General features: G+C 30.7%; 8 protein-coding genes across 8 annotated transcripts; 2 read left to right on the top strand and 6 right to left on the bottom strand.

Moving 5' to 3' along the window:
* Window positions 1–505: 505 nt before the first annotated feature.
* On the top strand, window positions 506–1,847 carry arcA (actin related protein 2/3 complex; the record flags this gene model as incomplete). The annotated part of the gene is made up of 4 exons (XM_004354118.1): window positions 506–575; window positions 674–931; window positions 993–1,638; window positions 1,721–1,847. The coding sequence occupies 4 exons, from the start codon at window positions 506–508 to the stop codon at window positions 1,845–1,847; spliced, it is 1,101 nt and encodes a 366-aa protein (XP_004354170.1).
* Window positions 1,848–2,372: 525 nt separating this feature from the next.
* DFA_10264 (uncharacterized protein) lies at window positions 2,373–3,293 on the top strand (the record flags this gene model as incomplete). Its single annotated transcript, XM_004354119.1, has 4 exons — window positions 2,373–2,595; window positions 2,684–2,989; window positions 3,050–3,191; window positions 3,236–3,293. 4 exons carry the CDS (start codon window positions 2,373–2,375, stop codon window positions 3,291–3,293), a joined length of 729 nt encoding a protein of 242 aa, XP_004354171.1.
* A 133-nt stretch (window positions 3,294–3,426) lies between these two features.
* Window positions 3,427–6,613, bottom strand: DFA_10265 (RabGAP/TBC domain-containing protein; the record flags this gene model as incomplete). Its single annotated transcript, XM_004354120.1, has 8 exons — window positions 3,427–4,261; window positions 4,331–4,493; window positions 4,574–4,931; window positions 5,000–5,394; window positions 5,416–5,437; window positions 5,509–5,614; window positions 5,709–6,343; window positions 6,425–6,613. 8 exons carry the CDS (start codon window positions 6,611–6,613, stop codon window positions 3,427–3,429), a joined length of 2,703 nt encoding a protein of 900 aa, XP_004354172.1.
* A 1,028-nt stretch (window positions 6,614–7,641) lies between these two features.
* hbx13 (putative homeobox transcription factor) lies at window positions 7,642–10,723 on the bottom strand (the record flags this gene model as incomplete). The annotated part of the gene is made up of 3 exons (XM_004354121.1): window positions 7,642–7,988; window positions 8,517–9,745; window positions 9,810–10,723. The coding sequence occupies 3 exons, from the start codon at window positions 10,721–10,723 to the stop codon at window positions 7,642–7,644; spliced, it is 2,490 nt and encodes an 829-aa protein (XP_004354173.1).
* A 171-nt stretch (window positions 10,724–10,894) lies between these two features.
* On the bottom strand, window positions 10,895–12,287 carry DFA_10267 (uncharacterized protein; the record flags this gene model as incomplete). Its single annotated transcript, XM_004354122.1, has 2 exons — window positions 10,895–10,952; window positions 12,211–12,287. 2 exons carry the CDS (start codon window positions 12,285–12,287, stop codon window positions 10,895–10,897), a joined length of 135 nt encoding a protein of 44 aa, XP_004354174.1.
* Window positions 12,288–13,395: 1,108 nt separating this feature from the next.
* DFA_10268 (uncharacterized protein) lies at window positions 13,396–13,602 on the bottom strand (the record flags this gene model as incomplete). The annotated part of the gene is made up of 1 exon (XM_004354123.1): window positions 13,396–13,602. The coding sequence occupies one exon, from the start codon at window positions 13,600–13,602 to the stop codon at window positions 13,396–13,398; it is 207 nt and encodes a 68-aa protein (XP_004354175.1).
* A 1,974-nt stretch (window positions 13,603–15,576) lies between these two features.
* On the bottom strand, window positions 15,577–18,027 carry aarA (Aardvark; the record flags this gene model as incomplete). The annotated part of the gene is made up of 5 exons (XM_004354124.1): window positions 15,577–15,719; window positions 15,796–16,056; window positions 16,130–16,258; window positions 16,323–16,884; window positions 16,957–18,027. 5 exons carry the CDS (start codon window positions 18,025–18,027, stop codon window positions 15,577–15,579), a joined length of 2,166 nt encoding a protein of 721 aa, XP_004354176.1.
* A 256-nt stretch (window positions 18,028–18,283) lies between these two features.
* DFA_10270 (uncharacterized protein) lies at window positions 18,284–20,243 on the bottom strand (the record flags this gene model as incomplete). The annotated part of the gene is made up of 5 exons (XM_004354125.1): window positions 18,284–18,404; window positions 18,721–19,715; window positions 19,796–19,853; window positions 19,927–19,986; window positions 20,077–20,243. The coding sequence occupies 5 exons, from the start codon at window positions 20,241–20,243 to the stop codon at window positions 18,284–18,286; spliced, it is 1,401 nt and encodes a 466-aa protein (XP_004354177.1).
* Window positions 20,244–20,300: the final 57 nt, after the last annotated feature.

Below are 20,300 nucleotides of genomic sequence, written 5' to 3' on the forward strand. Positions count from 1 at the left end.
TGAATAGCTTTAAAAAAAAAAATTCTTTCAACTAAAAGCAAAAATTGGTTTCAAGCCACAATGATTTTTTTCATTTTTTTTTTGTGGCATAACAAAAATCTTCAGTGAACTCTCTCATCACGCTCTACTCTGTGTATTGCTATCAATCTATCTCATCATTCACAACCATTATTATTTATTTGTAATTTATTTTTAAAGGTTGTTTGTGTAATCCAATAAAAAAAAAAAAGGTAGGACAGATAGAAGACAAAGAGATAGAGAAAGAGGGAAAAGAGGGGAGAGACAATAATATAATATCAGACGACTCTAGATGATGTTCATCATGATGCAAACATGTATAAAAGATTAGATTATTAATATTCTTTTTTTACTTTATATATCTACTATACATACATATTATATTATATCATTTTTAGGGTAATTCATTAACCTCTTTGTATAAATATATATATCTTCTTTTTCATTGTACATTATCCAACAACACAAATATCCAACAATTATCTAAATGTCTGCTTTTGAAGTTGAACATCTTGCAGCTTGCATTACTGCACATGCTTGGAATGCTGATAGATCAAGTAAGAAGACAGATTATTCATACAACAGATAATTATATTTTGTGAATAGTTTTTGATTAATCAACATACCCCCTCCTCCCTTTATTATATTTTCTTAGGAGTTGCATTATGCCCAAACAATAATGAAATTCATATTTATGCCAAGCAAGGCACATCATGGGTTTGTGAGCACGTTTTAGCTGAACACGACCAAGTTGTCACTTCAATCGATTGGGCTCCAAAGACCAACCGTATTCTTTCTTCCTCGCAAGATCGTAATGCCTACGTCTGGACCTTCAAGGATGGTCAATGGAAGCCAGTTTTGGTATTATTGAGAATTAACAGAGCTGCTACTCATGTCAAGTGGTCTCCACAAGGTAAGGAAGAAATATATACAAATATACAATATTTATATTTACCTTTTTTTTTAATTTTTAGAAAACAAGTTTGCAGTTGCATCTGGTGCCAAGTTGGTATGTATTTGCTTCTTTGAAGAAGAACATGACTGGTGGGCATCTAACCACATCAAGAAGCACAAGTCCACTGTATTAAAGGTTGACTGGCACCCAAACAACTTGTTGTTGGCCACTGCTAGCTCTGACTACAAGGTTCGTGTGTTTGATGCCTATGTCAAGAAGGCTGATGGTCGTGTCCAACGTCCATACGGAGAAGTTGCCTTTGGTACACCCATCTTTGAGTTTGATCAATGCGCTTCATGGGTCCACGCTCTCAAGTGGTCACCAACCGGAAACCAACTCGGTTTCTCTTCACACGACTCTCAATTGGCTGTTGCTGACTTTGCCACCAACCCACCAACCGTCGACAAGATCAAGTTGCGTACCCTCCCACTCACCGATCTCTTGTTTGCCACTGAAAACTCTATCGTCGGTGTCGGTCACAACACCTCACCAATCCTCGTCACCAAGCAAGGTTCTGGCTGGACTCTCCAAGGAGACCTCGACACTGGCTCTGGATCCGCCGCATCTGACAATACCTCTGCTCGTAACCTTTTCCAAAACAAGGTAGATCTCGGTGAGTCAAAGGTTGATGTTAAATTACCAACTGTTCATCAAAATTGCATTACGTAAGAAAAAAGAAAAAAAAGAAAAAAAAGAAATATTATATATTTTACCATTTATTAATTTAATTTCTATTTTATTTTTTAGTAACATTGTTTCATACAAGCAAACTGGTGGTGCTGTCTCTGATTTCTCAACCTCTGGTTTGGACGGAAATATTGTTATTTGGAAAGTTAAACCATTAGAGACCAAGAGCAAATTAAAGTTCCTCTAAACAACAAAACTCTTTAACCAAATTTGACCCTTTGTGTTTCTCAATGGATACCCAAAAAAAAAAAAAACACAAACAAAAAAAAAAAATTAATATTCCAAATCTATTAGATTTCAATTAATTTTTTTTTATCACTATACTACATAACAAAACAACAAAACAAAACTACAAAACTATAGATATATTTATTTAAATAAAAAAAACATTTTAAAATTCAACAAAAAAACAAATGGTTTAGTTTTAATATTAATAATTGATTGACTACACTTTAATCTTTCCAAAAATGGTTGGATGTTCATGTTTTTTTGTGTGGACTACTCCCACCCACGATTGAAAATAAAAAAAAAATAATAATAAACATCAATCTCTATCACTAAACTAGTTCATATGATTCTTACTCTAGTAGTATACTATCTATCAAATTCACATCCCCAATATTAATTTAATTATCATGTTTCCCAAAAGATAAATAGATAGAATCATAATAGTAAATTTTAATATTTATATTTATATAATTATATATTTATCATGGATGAAGAACAAAGATTAGGATATTTAAATAATTCACATCATCATCAACATCATGATGTATTTCCTTTATCATTTTTACAATACCCTATTAATATTATAGATGAAGAATCTGGAAGAAGATTATTAGAAGAGGATGAAGAAGAACAGAATAATAATAGATTCTTTTTCTTTTCAATAGAAGATTTGGCATATTACTTTTTAACTCTTTTCTTTCTCCTAAGTATGAACTTTTATAACATTCCATATTACCTTTTCTTTTTATTTAACCATCCCATTATAATTTAATTCTTTCTTTCTTTCTTTTCTAGTATTATCATTTTATTTATTTTTCTTTGCATCAATGATATTGGAACAAGTATTTAAAGGACAATTAAATATAGAATTACCATTTCCTATATTGGGTAGAGATAATCCAACAAAAGAACATATTCTCATTGGAGATGGACCAGTTACAAGTGTTTGTAATCTAGATTACAAGGATTCAAATATATTTTTATGTAGTTTTATATCAGAGAATGAAAAACCAATCAATTGCCATACATTTCCCATTCATTATTCAAATCATTCTTCCATTGTACCTTGTATTTTATTTAATAGAGATCAAAATATTCCAAGTATGAAACAAAAAAATTAAACCTATTTAAATCTATTTATTTACCTCTTTTCTCTTTTAGAAATTCAATCAGGTTTTGAAATTAAATTAAATTTTACAAAAAAGGATAGAATTTATAATGATAATACTATAAAATTATCAATTATAAATCATTTGGCAAATGATGTTGTAGATGAAGAGAATATTTTAAATCATTTGGTAGAGTATGATCAAGATCATAGTGTTGTAATTTTAATTAAAAAACAAGATTCATCCTCTTCTTCATCTCCTTCGCCTTCATCATCCTCGTCTTCACCAAGAATTGAATTTGTTGATCCAATTTATACAATTGTTCCAGTAGTAACAACAGAGGCACCTCCAACATTATCAATTTTACTTCAAACCAATAATATTTAATAAATAATTAAAACAAAACCAAGTTTTAGTTTATTGTTTTTTTTAATGAGAAGTTTGAATAGCATTTGTTTTATCTTTGATTGCCTTTAGAATAGGATCCACTTCACTAAAGGTGTATAGCTTTCTTGTGATGATTTCAGTTCCAGTGGTGGTGGTAGTGGTAGGAGATTGAGCGTTTGGAAGTGTGAGGATGACTGGTACCTCGTTGGCATTGGTTTCAGTTGGTTCGTCCAATATTCTAAATTCCAAGAGATAGGGATTACTCTTTTTGTATACAATTTTACGGATGCAATCGAGTGAATATTGATAGTCGAGTTTGACATAGCCAATGCATTTGGGATGTTCTTCCAATACTCTAAAGTGATTGTCGGGTGTGAGAATGATGTATCTGCGTTCGCGAGCACCTTCTCCCTGTGCCAAAATCTCTTCACATTCAAAAACAAAGTTGTCGCCATCCAATAGATCTTCAAGTCCTTGATAAGACTTTAATGCCTTTTCCATTAGCTCTGAGGCTATTTTGACACGATTTGGATCATAGACTGGTGTGGCAATGGGTGAGATGGTATAGTCGATATAGTAGTAACTACCATCATCGTTTTCTCCATAACAATAGGGATTTCCTCTGAAATCGTCTTCATTTTCATCGTCTTCGTCGTCAATGACAAATGGAGACATTGAATTGGCTGGTAATCCCAATACATTCTCTGCAGATACATTTAAAGGTATCTTTTCCCTGTTTGGTGTATATGATGTTTGTGAACTTCTTAAATTTCCCATTAATCCTACTCTTTTTTGTGGTGTAGTATTGTCTAAAGAATTCGTTGATGTAGATGATGATGATGGTGATAATGGTGATTCCCCTCTTTTTGATCCAATCCTAAAAATAAGAAAAAAAAAGAAATTTAATTAATAATTTTCATTTTTGATTTTTTTTTTTTGTACTTACTTGAATTTATTAAACCATGGTTCTTTTTTTGGAGCAATGACTGGTGACGATGACAACGGCGATTGAGGTGGCATATTGTTTATATCTGGATTACAAACTGGACATCTTTGATCATCATGAACTGCCAATTCTAAATCTTTTGATGAAAATATATCATGAATTTCTAAAAAATAAATAAAATTAAATTAATAAAAGAATCCTAAATATACATATGTATGCTTATATATATATATATATTTTTACTTTTATAGCCAGATGGAATTCTTGAAACAAAAGGAAAACCTTCTTTTAAATATTTTAAAATATTCATATTCATATCACCATTGTCATTTGTATCTGCATCATTCTTTTCAGTAAGAGGATTAAATTGAAACCAATTATCATAGAATGCAAAATGAGTTACACCTTTTTCAGTGACAAATGAATTGGATACTTTTTCAAAATCCTCTGGTTGACTGATAAGTAAACCAGGTGGTAAATGACAAGAACCAGGGAATCTACCACTTTTAAAATATCTATAAGGTCTACAATCAAAAACCAATAAATTGATATCAAGATTTAATCCATCTTCAATATAATATTGAAATTTTTCTCTTATTTTCTATCAAAAAGATAAAGATTATTAATTATTTGATGAACAAAATAAGAATATTTCTTATTTTTACATACAGGATCTTTTCCATAATTTGATTTTAAAATTAATTCTTCAACATCAATACCCATACAAATAGAATATTTAAATTCCTTGTAAATGTTATTGATTGTATCGATTCTTGGACCATTTGGATGTTTACAATTGGTATAGAATTTGTTCCAACTTCTAATAAATGTGATTGGTGTCGAAGCTCTATAGGATTGTGCATTTTTGACTAGTCCTGGTAATTTTGATCGATTTGATAATACACTACTATTTACAATTGATTTTTCCTCCAACACTAACGATATATCTTTTGCCACTCCCTTTATCGATAATATTTGTTCTCTTTTTGAAATTAATAAAGCCAAAGCAAAATATAAATAAAAATCTTGATTTTCATGGAAAAGTAATATATCCCAAAGTTGTACTAAAAATGATATATCTATACATCCTGAAAACATATGATTAATCTAGAAATAAAAATAGAAAGAAAACATTAATATTAAATAATTTTTTAAAATTAAACCAAACTATAGTTTACCCATTGATAAAAATAAGAAGTTGAATAAACACAACGTTGATCTAAAAAGTAACCCAATACAGGATCATGATATAATAATAATATTCTAAACATTTCACTTTCACATCTAAAATTAACCAAACAAAAAGAAATAAATATATTAATATAAATATTACTATTCTTTTTCTCTTCTTTTTGTTTCTTTTTTTTTTGTTTCTTACAATAAAATTGGATGAGAAGAATTAAAAGGTAAGATTGCACTATTTGATAAATTTTCAATGATTTTGATAGATAGGTTCATCCAATCTTGTTCAGATGTTTTTGGGATGGAAAGATCTGATTGGAAACGTTCATGATCTATTTCGTCGACGTATGATAATACGACAAATAGAATGATGATTTTTGTGACATCTATGCTATAGTCACGATTGGTTTGCATACAAAAATGACGAACGAATCGTTCCAAACGATTGGCAATAAGATCTGAGTCCAATTTATCTGATGCAAGTGGTGGTGAGAGAAGTGGTTCTCTTGGAATATATTGACGTGATGGAGAGTGCTCGTTCAGTCCTCCCTTTGAATTGAATGTATTGATTTGATTCAATAAATGATACTCTTCAACCAATTGCTGACAATCTCTTGTCACCATATCATTATGAAATATTGGTACACTTGGAAAACTACCATTTAATCCACCCTTACTAGAGGTGTTGAAAGCACCTGATCGATTCAAATCAATGTTTACACTATCATTTAATTGAATTGAACCCATACTATTACCAAGTGAGTTTGGATTGGTTGGTGATAATGCAGGTACTACTAATTCATCAACATTTAAACTATTATGTACTAAATGCTAAATCCAAAAAAGAAATTTAGAATAAATATTAGAATGTAAAGTATTGTTTGTCTATCTATCTATGCTACTTCTACTCACCTTCCAAATTAAGAATCTAAGGTTTGAAGGAATACCTTCATCACATAACTTTTTAATCATTGTCTTTGATTGATTCCATTCTTCATAACTGTATTCACCAGTCTTTGTTGTGAGTAATTCCTTTACATTTGATGCCACCTCTGTAATGGTTGTTGAATTATGAAATTGAATTGTATCATCCATAATCATGATTATTATTATTATTACTTTTTGACACCCTTCTTTCTTCTTTCTCCTGCTCCTCTTTAAGGTGATTGGTCTAAATAATTATTATTGTAATAAATAATAAGAATATATTATTATAATGGGTTGTTTGTTTGTTTGTTTGTTTGCTTGGTTGTTTAAAGGGTCTATACACTCCTTGTTGAATGATGATTAAAGATATATAATATATATTATATGTATCAATCTATCTCTATCTATCTATCTATCTGTTGTATATTAATAATATATTCTGTGTGTCTCTTTGTTTTTGTTGATCTACAATTATGTATCATCAATCTACAACAACAATATCTTCTCTCTCTTCTCTCTCTCTTCTCTCTATCTCTCTTCTCTATTCTCTCTTATTAAATAAACAACAACAACAAGGTTGCAATGAATGTTTAATGAGATGACGTATCTGTGTGTGATCTTTTCAAAAAACATGTTTCTTGAGAGATTTTTTTTGTCAACAATTCCTCTTCCTTGACCACCACACCTCGAATGAATATGAAATTAACACAATAAAGGGGTACTTCACTTTTTCTTCTTCTTCTTCGTGAAGTATTTAATTATTTGTTAGGGTTGGTTGGGTGGTGGATTCAAATCTCTGAGACTTACTAATATTAATAAATTTTAGATATAAATAGAATTCCCTATATAATTGTGATTGAATCAATAGTGCAAATGATAAGATAGATTTATAGGTGATCCCGTCCGTCTTTCTTTATTCACATTCATGGAAACTTAGTGATCAAGGTAAATATTAAATAAATTAAAGAATAATATATTAAATAAAATACAATATAAATATATAATATTAATATTGTTTTTTTGATTTGTAATACTTTTATCAATATATTTAATTATTTATTTATTAATTGATTTGTTGTAATTGAATTTGGGGGTTTTGGGAAAAGATAATATTATTGGTTTGGGGTCTAATTTGGTTTCTTTTTTGTACTCTAAAGCTTGAGTTGTGAGGCGACAATTGTTATAGTTTTATACTTTTGGATTTAATTTAATAAACTATTTATACTAGTTGGAACAGTTGCAAAGTGATTTTGAGTTGGTGATGATTGTTGTTGTGTTGGTTGAGATTGAGAAGAGGATGGTTGAACAAGAGTTGGAGGTGACAATTGTTGAACTGGAGTAGTTGAACCATTTGCAGAAGCGGTAGAAGTAGAAGTAGTAGTGGTATTGGTACTAGATTGATGACTTCCAACTACATGTTGGTTGATAAGATGTTGATTTGCACTGTTGATCAAATGATTTTGAAAGTTGAGTTGTTGGCCGGCAAAGATAAAGTTTCGTTCTTGTGATGCTCGGAGCGATCGAAGCTTGTCTTTGGTGCGACGGTTATCTAACCATCGTTGAATACGGTTGGTTTTCCAGGTGATGGTGCTGGACAGGATCATCAGCTCCTCTTTGCAGTGTTTGGCGTTCGAGCCATAGTGCAGCACATAGTACTTTTCCAAGAGACTCTTTTCGTCTGGTCGGGTAGTCTTGCGCATACGCTTCTTGGGTGAATCCTCGTCATCGTCGTCGTCATCGTCGTCGTCGTCGTCCATGATCGACAGAGGGTTGGCCAGCCCTTGTGGCAGACTGCCAGCGCCGGTCGTTGGGAATGAGCCGCCACTCTCTCGGAGCGATGGGGTCGATGGCGACTGCAACTGCAACTGCTGTGGGATCTGACTAGGACTGTTGCAACGACTGTTGTGTGGTGACGGACTGTTGGAACGCTGCACAATCGAAAAGGGGGGCAACGACTTTTCCAACACCAACTTGGTCATGGGCGACTTGTGGGGGTAGCTGCGGTTGGGCACCTCACGTTCCCCATCGATAAACTCGTCCTCGTCGTCGAGCTTGGGTAATGTCGACGTCGGCTTACTAATACGTTTGGGACTGGGTGTATTGTTGGCCGAGTTGATCGATGCATGATGCGAATGATTATGTTGTCCGCTAATCAACGCAGGCGAGTCGTCAATCAACTCGTGATGATTATGACCATACAATAACGACGATGCAGACGATGGGTGTTGTTGTGGAGTCTGTTGTTGCTGTGGAGTATGAATAGAGTTGGAAGAGGGTTGATGATTTAAAATGTTATCAAATTTACATGTTGATACCGAGTTTGTTGATGCCGATTTAATTAATGGTAAAGGGCCACTATGTGAAATAGGTTGCTGTTGTTGTTGTTGTTGATGACTATGAATATGAAGATGATGATGAGCAATAGGAGATGGATGTGGAATTGGAATTGGTTGTTGTTGAGGATGCATTTGTTGTTGATGATGTTGTAATTGTTGTAAATGGTGTAAATGTTGTTGATGTTGTTGGTGTTGTTGGTAGAGATGATGGTTCATGGTGGGAGAGACGATACAAGATGTACTGGCACTGTGTTTAAGTTGAGGTTTCTTGACTACACCCGACGACGATGACGACGACTGAGAGAGTGCAATGAGTTCGTAAGATGGGATGATGGCATCATTGTCACTGTCGTAACCGTGGTTGTTGTGCTGGCTATGGTGATGATTAGAGAATGGTTGTTGGTTGGGAGACGATCCAGTCAATCCTCCAGTTCTTGCGCTCTTTGTGGGTGGCTGGAGTTGAGATATTGACATTGACATACTGTTCATATTATTTGAAGGGATAAGAGGAGTGGATGTAGTAGATGTAGTCTCACTATTTCCATTTCCAACAGTTGATCTATCCCCTCTATCTCTATCTCTATCTCTATCACCACGACCAACAATAGAAGGTGGACTGTTGAGAGGGGTCTTTTTCATTTCCTCTTGGATCATCTTTTGTTCATGTCTTCTTTTTCTCCTGCTACGCTTGTTGAGAGCGGTGTGTTCGTAGGGGTCGTGGATCTGCTTGAGGCCATAGTATCCCTTGCGTCCATTCTCCAATGCACTCTCTTGTTGGAACATCTCAAAGTATTGTGGGTGTGACAGCGTCATGTTGACCGTCTGTCTCCAGATACTCGTTCTCTTTCTCATACACAACACTTCATAGTGAGCATCAATGTATGTACAAATATCCTTTTTAATGTGAAAGTATTTAATCTCTGGTTTTGATAATGTTAAACAATATAATGCAATATAACATATATCAGCCCTAAAAAAAGGTAAACAAGTAAAGTTAATAAATATTCTTTTTCTTTTGTTTCTCTTCTTCTTACCAAGTTGGAGCAGACGTGAAGAAGGATGGTGGAGGACCGTAAGCACAGATACAACATTTGGCATAACTGCATTGTTTGGGAACTACATTGGATGAACGATTTGAACCAGACGATGAATATTTACTTCTGGGTGAGATGGAAAGAGATGAAAACATTGAACGTTGATGCGGACTAGCATCATCATCGTCGTCATCGTCATCTTCATCCTCATCGTCTTCTTCTTCATCGTCATCTTCATCTTGGTCATCTTGGTGACGAATGTGATGTTGGTGTTGTTGTTGTTGAAGTAATTGTTGATGATTAATAGTATGTTGATGATTATGATGATGATGATGATGATGATCAATAACATCGACTTCATCATCATTTTCTTCATCAGAGATTGGTGATGATATGGATGGAGCTTCTGCAGCATCATCTGGATGAGATGAAATCAAACTTGAAATATCATGAAGTGATGATGAGGTTGAATTATTATTATTATTATGATTCTTTGGTTGTTGTTGTTGTTGTTGAGGATTCATTAACCATGATAATGTATTACGATTTTGTGATGGTTGATTTGGAGAAACAATTTTACTATTATTATTTAATGGTTGTTGTTGGGGTTGTTGATTTCTTTGTAATTGTTTGGTTGCAGTACTTGAAAGCATTGATAACATGTGGTGAATACCAACCTCTTCTTCTTCTTCGTCTTGGTCGTCTTCATCATTGTTGTAGACGATTTGGCTATTGTTGAATTCATCACCCAAAGAGTCTGGGTCATCGTGCTTGCTGATCGAGTGATCTTCATCTTCTTCTATCTCTTCGATTTCTTCTTCATGATGATGGTGATGGTGTCGACTATAGACTTGCTTGTTTGAAGACAAAGATGATGCAGATGATCTATAAATGGGGTTTTGTTCGATCAACATGTTTTTTTTTTCCAAAAGATTATTGTTGTATTAAAGGTGAACCAAAAGTCAAGTGGAAATGGACATAAATAATATAATATAATATATAATGATTATAAATAATATTATTGGTGAAAAGGTCCAGAGAAAGAAAGGAGGAGTTTGGAAAAGAAACGACAATTAAAAAAATTATTATGCGTTCAAGAATAAGAAGTAGGAAAAAAAGAACAAAGAAGATGATTCAATGATTCTAAAATATTATTATTATTATTGGTGTTGTCGAAGTTGTTGTTGTTGTTGTTGTTGGTGAGTAATTGATATAATAAAAAAAAATTGTGTAAGATAGTAATAGATGGATAAAATAGAATAGAGGCAATTTAAATTGTTGTTTGTTTGTTTTGTTTTGTTGAATATATATTATCTCTAAAAAAATCCGAAAACACAAACTGGTCAATGACGATTGGCAGAATGTCTGTATGGAACATGCAAGAAAAGATAGATTGGAATTAGTATTTTAGTATTTTATCTTTATAACATTTATTAATTAAAAAATATTGTTGTTTTGTGATGATGTATTTTTAAAAAAAAAAACAAATATTATTTAAAATATTAATAAGAGTGGGAAGAGGAGGGGATGAATTGAAAGAATTCCCAATTAATATCTTTTAAAATGAAATCAAAAAGATATCTATTACAACAACAAATAAATAAAAAAAAAAACTAAAAATATCTTTGGAATGGAATGGAATAACAAAAAAAATAGATGGATGGATGGATGGATGGATGAATTAATGGATGGATAAAGATTATGTATATATATTTATATTGTTTATGTTCAACAAGTTGGAACAAAACTAATAGATATTTTCTTACTTTTTTTTTTTTCGAATGTGTGTAGCGTATGTATGTATGTATGTATCTTTGTAAGTATGGATGATATTTTCTTTCTATTATGTATATTATTTGTTTGGTTTAAAAATTAGAGTTGGATAATAAATAGTTTAAGTTATGGTTATATTTAAAAACTATTATAAATCCTCTATTTTAAAAATGGAAATATTATAATATAATATTTAGATTAAAAGAATATCAAATTTAGATGAAAACAAACAACAAACAAATAAAGAAATAAATAAAAAAATAATCACTGTACACTAACTAAGTATAACAAAATAGGTTAAGATTGAATGAACGAATGTGTGAATGAATGAATGAATGATTGAATGAAACAATAAATGAAAGAAAGAAAGAATGAATGAATGAAAGAAATGAAAGGAAAGGAAAGGAAATGAAAGATTAAACAAGATCATCATTAGCAGTTCAAGTGGCAAGGCGCCAACATTCAGAGAAGTGTGCGCGCGCGTGTAAATAGTTAATAATAATATTAATAATAATAATAATGATAATCGTCATCATCATCAGAGTATTACATGAAAGAGGTGCCGTGCCGTACAGACTCTGTAGATTCAGATTGAATGGTCATCTAATATGCAAGTACCCCTACCTACTCTCTGTCGGTCCCTCCCTCTCCTGTTACTCTTTCTTCTTTTACCCACACTGACCACAGACAGACACAACTTTTCATTTTAATTAATTAAAACTTTTTTTTTAACTCTTTTTACAAATAAAGAAATTTTGATTTTGGAAGTTTAGATGATGAAAGAGAGGACCAAGTGGTGGAGGAGGAGAGTTACGACTCGTATTCGCACATCGTGTGACACAACAACAACTAGTGGTGAGTGAGTAAGTGTGTGTTAAAACATAAGGAAATAATAAATTATTCGATCAGATGAAAAAAAAAAAAGATTAAGATAATAAAATATAAAAAAAACTCGAAACTTTTTGCATGATTTTTACCTTTTTTATCTATAAAATTTTAATTTGAAAAACAAAGATGAAAAACAATTTTATAAAATTTTGTGATGAAAGGGTAAAAAAGGAAGGAACCAACAAAAAATGTTATTATTATTATTATTATTATGGTGATTATTATGAATGATTAAAATATATATAAATTAAAAGTAATCCCCTTTATCTTTTGAGAGAAAAGTTTTAATTTTGATCGGACTCTGCTACTACTACTACTACTACTAACAAACATAAATAAACACATGTGTACTCACTCTATAGTAAACTCACAATAATAAATAAATAAATAAATATCTGGGATCAAAAAAAAAACAAGGTGGGGTGTACTACACACAAGACATGATACTTGGGTAAATAAAAAAAAAAATCTTACCTTTTTTACTATTTACGAAATTTGATAATTATGGATACTAGATTTGATTGATTGGGATTGGGGAGAGATACAAAAAATAAAAAAAATATATATATAAATTCAATATTAAATTAATCTTTGTAAAAAAAAAAAATATTATTAATATTTTGATTTTGATTTTGATTGACAGATTGGATGGGATGGAAATATTGATATTTTAAATGTAAAAGATTAGATAAGAATAAATAATAACAATATTATAAGGAATTCTTATGTTTGTTGTTGTTGTTGTCGTTGATGGATTTTTTAATAATGATCAATATTATTATTATTATTATTATGAGTGAGAGAGATGCAGATGATGGTCGGGATTTTGATTGGATTGATTGATAATCTTACTTGGGGAATATTATTATTATTTTTTAAAATAGCAAACAAAAGAAGAAGAATAAATAACAACAACAAATAATATTTAAATATTCATGGATGAGATGTTGGTTGTTGATTCAATTCGGATTTCTGTTTGTTCTGGTGTTGTTGAGATACCGCCGCTAATACTGCTGTAGGAGAAGGAGAAGGAGGATGATGATCCGAGGTAGACAGAAATAGGATGATGGAAACGATGAGAACGAATAGTAGATAGATATAAATGAAATATTATTATGATGGATGTATTCATTCACCATCCCCCCACACTCTACTGTTCGTTACCCAAGCACTTGCCAAGTGAGGAGGAGGAGGATATCGATTATTTTTAAAATTAAAATTGTTTAGATAAAATAATAATAATAATCGTATTTTTATTTTAGTAGTACATCCATTCCCATCCAACACCACCACCACCACACTCAACAGCACACAAACACACACAACAACGTAGCAGCAAGTATGTATAAATATTTCCCAACTGCCATCCATGGGTATGTATCAATGTAATAATGTATGTATGTATGGATGTATGGATGTATGGAGTATCCAGTTTCCATCCATCCATCCATCTCATCACCAACATCTAGCAGCAAGCATTGCTGTGCATGATATTATTACTACTATTACTACTACTACTCTCGTTTCTACTAATATCAGCAACACCAAACTACTCCTAAATTACTCTCTCTCTCTCTATGTGTATTTATTATCCCGACCATCGCGCACACAGTCCATCATCATATGCAACCATCTTTTTCAAATTCGCACACACAATTACAACTCTCTCTCTTTCTCTCTCTCTAACAATAGATTCAATTAACCATCATGACCAAATGGTGATCACCCTTTAAATCATCATTGAATTACCATCGCACCATGTTGTTTTATATATCACACTTTCTCTCTCTTCACACGCACACTGTTGGTGATCGATCACCCCACCCACCCACGACCATGGTAAACTAAATATTTCTTTCATATTCGTATTACAAAATTAAAGACAAGACATTATAATAATGCTCATCACTCTATGTCATATGTTTAAGCATTTTTCCTCATCCCTCTTTATTATTATTATTTATAGATTGATAATGGACAACGATTATGATTATATATAGTAGAATGTTGTGTAAAAAGGGCATCTTTCTCTGTGTGTGTGCGCATGTGTGTGTTTAGATTAAATTTACAACTTAGAGTGAATTAATATATTAATCTACCACACCCACCAACCAACTCGATCTTAGTGTGGAAATGATCAGAGATGAACAGTAGCAGTGATAAGCCAATAGGGATACAATTTGAAAGAGAATCATATATATATAAACTGTATCACTTTAAAAATATCCCATCAATCAAAATTGAAAGTATCTATCCATGGATGCATCCATTTCCCATTTTCCTGCTATCCCCCTCCTCAAAAACATCATCATAATTAATTATCATTGTATCAATGAAATAATAATAATAATAATAATAATAATAATAATAATAATAATAATAATAATAATAATAATAATAAATTATACTATGTTGTTTAGATGTATTATTAAATATTTCTGAAAGAGTGGTGTGTGAGAGTGTTGGATTGACTACCAAATCTAGCAATATTACAAAAATAAATTTGTAGTCAATCCCATCATTCATATCATCATTCACACTCACACAACATCCATCCAGTATCCATCCGGTATTAATTAATTATCTTCACTGTTGTTGGTTTTGATAACAATAATTCATAAACCCGCATTACTTTTGTAAAATATCCATCCTCTTGTCAAACCATTTATTTCCTAGCTAGCTAGTAGTAACTGACACAGAGAGTTGACATTGTATGTATGTATTATTTAATTTAAAATTTCCAAGTTTGTATTTATTTTTAACCATCCATTGCTCACGATATTTCTTTATTTGGATTTGGTTGACATAAATCATTATCACATCACACCCACACAATGTACTGGATAAATATTATGCTTTCCTTCTATAGAATATAAAAATCAATCTAGATACAGACAAAAAAAGTAAAAAGATTTTTAATAGTATATCCAGTGGGTCACGGTCAAATCATTCAACCATCATGATCTAATTTTATAAATATCATTCTAATTTTAATCTGTGTAAGTTAAAAGAGAAAAGAAAAATTACATGTCAACTGATAGGGATGATGATGATGATGATATCTATTTTTAAACTTTTTAATATTTTATTAATTACTATTATTTATTTAATGAAGTGGTGCTTCTTCTAATGCACTTTGAAGTATTCTCATTAATTCTAAAAATCTATTTGAATATGATGGATGATTTATACAAGCAATTTCCATTAAACTAATTCCTCCTGATCTTGCAATTGTTAATTTATTTTTGGCTAAAAAGAATGTAAGTAAGTAAATTAATATTATTATCCAGTTTTTTGTTTGTTTTTTTTAATCTTTTATACATACGATTACAAGATAAATTTTTTAAAGCACCTCTACCTTGCATTTGTACACCAGCATGGAATGGATGATTTCTCATTGCTTGAAGTATTAATTTAATACCACCTTCTCTTGCAATGGTTTCTTCATTGGTTTCATCTTGATATGCCAAATTAATCAATGCTGCACATCCTTCATCTTGAACATCTGGATCTTGATAATGATTTGTCATTGCTTGTAATACTAATTGAATTCCTCCCAATTTTGTTATTAAATCTTTATTTTTTTCTAAACAATTAAAAAATAAATAAAATGTAAATAAAAGATTTATATTATATTATTTCTTTCTTTATCTTTTTACCATTTCTAGCTAAATTTCTAAGGGCACCACAACCATTTAATTGTAAATCTGGATGAGAAGCAAAATTTCTCATACTATTTAATATTAAATTAATTCCTCCTTCTTTTGCACTTAGAACTTTATTTTTATCTAAAATAAACAAAATAAATATTAGTTTTCTTTTTTTTCTATTTCTATTTCTTTTTTTTCTTACCATTACAACCAAGATTTCTAAGAGCACCACAACCTTGAGTTTGAATACCAATATGATTTGGATGATTTCTCATTGCTGTGGCGATGGCATGAATACCACCTTCTTGAGCAACACGACTTTCAGATAGATCATTACGAGCTAGATTTCTCAAGACAAAACTTGTATTGTATTGAACACCTGGATTGTGAACATGATTTCTCATTGCTTGTAGGATCAATTTGATGCCATCCAATTCAACCACTTCCAAGTAATTATTGTTTGAATAGACACCAAAGCTATTGGGACTGTCACATGTGAGGTTACCAAGTGCACCACAAGCATCTTCTTGAACACCATGATTAAGTGGATGATTTTTCATTGCATTGAGAATCAATTTGATTCCATCGTATCTTGCAATAAGAGCTTCGTGCTCATCCTCTTTTCTTTGTCTATATGATAATCGTTTCAATATATAACAACATTCTCTTTGAATCAATGAACTATGTGGATTTACTTTCATTATACCAATTATCTTTTTAATTTGTCCATTTTCATCATTTCCATCATGTGGTCTCCAAAATTCCTAAAACCAAAAATAAATTAATAAATATATTAAATAAATATTTTTTCTTTTTTTTTTTTCTTTTTTCTTTACCTCTGGAAGATCTTCCATTAAACAAAGGATCATTTTAATTTGAGGAGGATTAGCAGTCCAACGAGAATTGTATTGCATGGCATAAAATATTCTTGGACAAGTACGTTCAAACAAGTTGCCCCAGAATTTGAAAACTTCGACAATGTGCCACATTCTCTTGCAGGCAAGACTCATCTTCCAAAGATCACGGGCTGGGAAAAAGGAAAGTAAATGTACCAACATTTCGGTTGGAATGGAGAAAATATCAAATATAAATTGTTGTTGATGATCTTGTTGAAAATAATTATGTAATGCTTGTGGTTCTATTTGTTGTTGTGAATCTATCATTATCGATGTTGGAATCGAAGATGGAATTAAATTATTATTATTATTATTATTATTAATATTATTATTATTGTTATTATTATTTAATTTAATCATTTTTGTTGGCTGAGTTATAATTGTATTATCAGTATGTAAAGTTGATGTAGAAGAAGAAGGAGTTGGTAATGACAAGAGTGAATTTGATTTTTTTGACAATGAAGAAAATACTCTTAGAAAACTAGAGTATGGTCCTCCACTAATACCCTGTTGAGGTTGTTGATTATTATTAATACTAGAATTTAAAGTATGATTTGGAGTTTGATTATTAATTGAAGTGGATGATGAACTAAGTGAAATGGATGATGATGATGAGGAAGAGGTAGTATTTCTAATATTATTCATGTCGGGTAAAATACTATCAAGTATAAATATTTGTATATTTGAATAGTAATAATTGTTACAATAGTTGTATCTATCCTTGTTAAATTCTTCCTTGTTGTAATAATTATTCTCTTTTTTTAATTTTGCAATGATGATTGGATCAATAATATTATTATTATTATGGCTATTATTAATTAAATGATGTTTTAATATTTGTTGTTTGATAAAATGATGAATATTTTGTTTAAATGGTTGTTTAATAATATTCTTGTACTTGTTGTTGACAATAATGCCTAAAAGAATGAATAACATCATATAAATGGTAACCATTGAATCAACACCTCCTCCTTTTCCATGGTAATCCATTGGTGATGATCTTTCTTTCATTCTCTATCTTGTTTATTTGTTCAACAGGCAAACAAACAAACAAGCAAGAGAGAGGGGGAATAATGCAGTGTCTGTCCGGACAGAACTATTCAAGACAAAAAGTAGAGACGACGACGACGAATATGAGGAGGATGAGGAAACCAAACCAAGAGAGAGAGAGTGGTTAAAAAATGTATTTAACAGATGGAATTAAAAAAAAAAATCGTTCCAGACGTTAAATTTAAAATATTAATATTAATATTTTAAAGTGTTAATATTAATTGTATGGAATAGATAATGATAAAGAAGAAGAAGATGATGATGATGTAGTAGGAAGTGGGGAGGAGGAGGAAAGAATGGTTGTCGAGAAGAATGAGTGTCTCACATGTGAATAGAATCTAAGATTGGAAAAACAAAAAAAATAAAAATATTACAATAATATTAATTGGGAGGGGAGGGGGTGTAGTGTGAAAGTAATCAAAAATTTTTAATAGACCTATGACTTTTTTTTTTTTTTTTTTTTTTTTTTTATTCTAAATTTAGTAGAGAAAAATAAATTAATAAAGTCAGTGTGTCTTTGAAATTGTACATGTGTATTAAAATTTTTTAGATTAATCTGATAAAAATAGGTAAAAAAACAGATAAAAAAATGTTTTTTTTTTTTTTTTTTGATTGAGATTGATGATTGTTTATTATTATTATTATTATTATTACTGTTGTTGATTAAAATCAAATACTGATTTACCAATTATATTTGCTAATAAATCAATATTAATATTGTCATCTATTCTATTTTGTTTAGGTTGTTGATTTTTATGTGTATTTTGATTTTGATTATTTTGATTATTTTGATTTTGATTTACTGGTTCATTAAAAAAAGTTGATTCCAAAGTTAGAGGAGAAGGAATATTTGATTTACGATGAGTATGTTTTTCGAAAAATGGATTATAGATGGAGACTGAAGTGGAAGGGATGAGGTTTTTGATGATTTGACAATCACGTTCCAAATCTGAAAAGGAAGCAATGTATTTGGGAAGATTTTCAATTTCATAGCTCTTTTGTGCCTCAGTGTCTTTAAAGTAATCGAGTTGAGGTGAAAGACGGAATGTATGAACCAAATTGACAATATACGATTTACCAGAGGTCGACGACTTTAGTGTCATCATGTCGATGGTCTTGGTCACTCCCTTTTTATAAAATGACACTCCATACACAAATGTCAATGGATGAACAGGATTAAATTTCTTTAAAAACCATCTTGACAATTTTTCCAAATCAAATTGATTCTTGTTTAAAAATGTTTTTTGAAGTGAAGAAGAGGATGAATTATTATTATTATTATTATTATTTTGATTATTATCTTCGTTAGATTTAATACTTGGGATTACAGTTGAAGACCATTTATGTTGAGAAAAGATTGGATCTATATTTCGAAGTGTTTGAGTGTAGAGTGTATCAATGTTTGGATAGGATGGGAATAATTGATTTCTATCCAAATCGGTACCAATGATGACTTGCATATCTGAAAACTCTAAATGAATAATAGGGTAGGATTGAAGGCTGTGAAATGAATCGGATCGGTGAAGTGGGATATGTCCAAATATCGATTTATCTGGTAATGACACTGTCCAATATGCCTTTGAATCATTGGTTCCAGTTATATATAATGGTGATGAATATGGATCTTCAAATTTTGTTGTTAATGTTTTCTAAGATAAGATAATAAAAAAGAAAAGATAATTAGATAAAATATATAGATTCAATTTGATTTGATTTGATTTGTACATACATGTAATAAAGCTTGAATATTTTCAAAACTAGGATTTTGTAATGATTTTGCAAATAATCTAAAATAATAAAAGAAGAATTAATCAATCTAATACTATCTATTACTATCTATTCTATATCTATTCTATTTACTTTTGAAACTTTTGAAATGAACTACTATAATGAAAACCTAACCAAACAACATCGTCTGTTCTATAAAGATAGAGAGAGAGATAAAGATATGTGTATATTAGTACTAATATACACATATTATACTTTATATTTTGTTTTACTATTGCTTACTGTTGTCTTTTTCCTTCTAATGCTACAGAGAATTCTACATGAGATTTTGTTAATAGTACAGTTACACCTGATGGTAATGATCCCAATTGTGTTGCATTTTGTATATCTTCATTTGATAAACTTTTAACTTTCTTTACTCCTTTGATTCCTTCATAAACGTTAATCATGATTTAGAAAATAGATAGATAGATTGATAGATAAATGAAAGATTAAATATACAGATA

This window comes from Cavenderia fasciculata (genome assembly GCF_000203815.1).
Source record: "Cavenderia fasciculata unplaced genomic scaffold Scf_EU5ZYIE02H8LDV-5, whole genome shotgun sequence".
In the NCBI taxonomy this organism is placed as follows: Eukaryota; Evosea; class Eumycetozoa; order Acytosteliales; family Cavenderiaceae; genus Cavenderia; species Cavenderia fasciculata.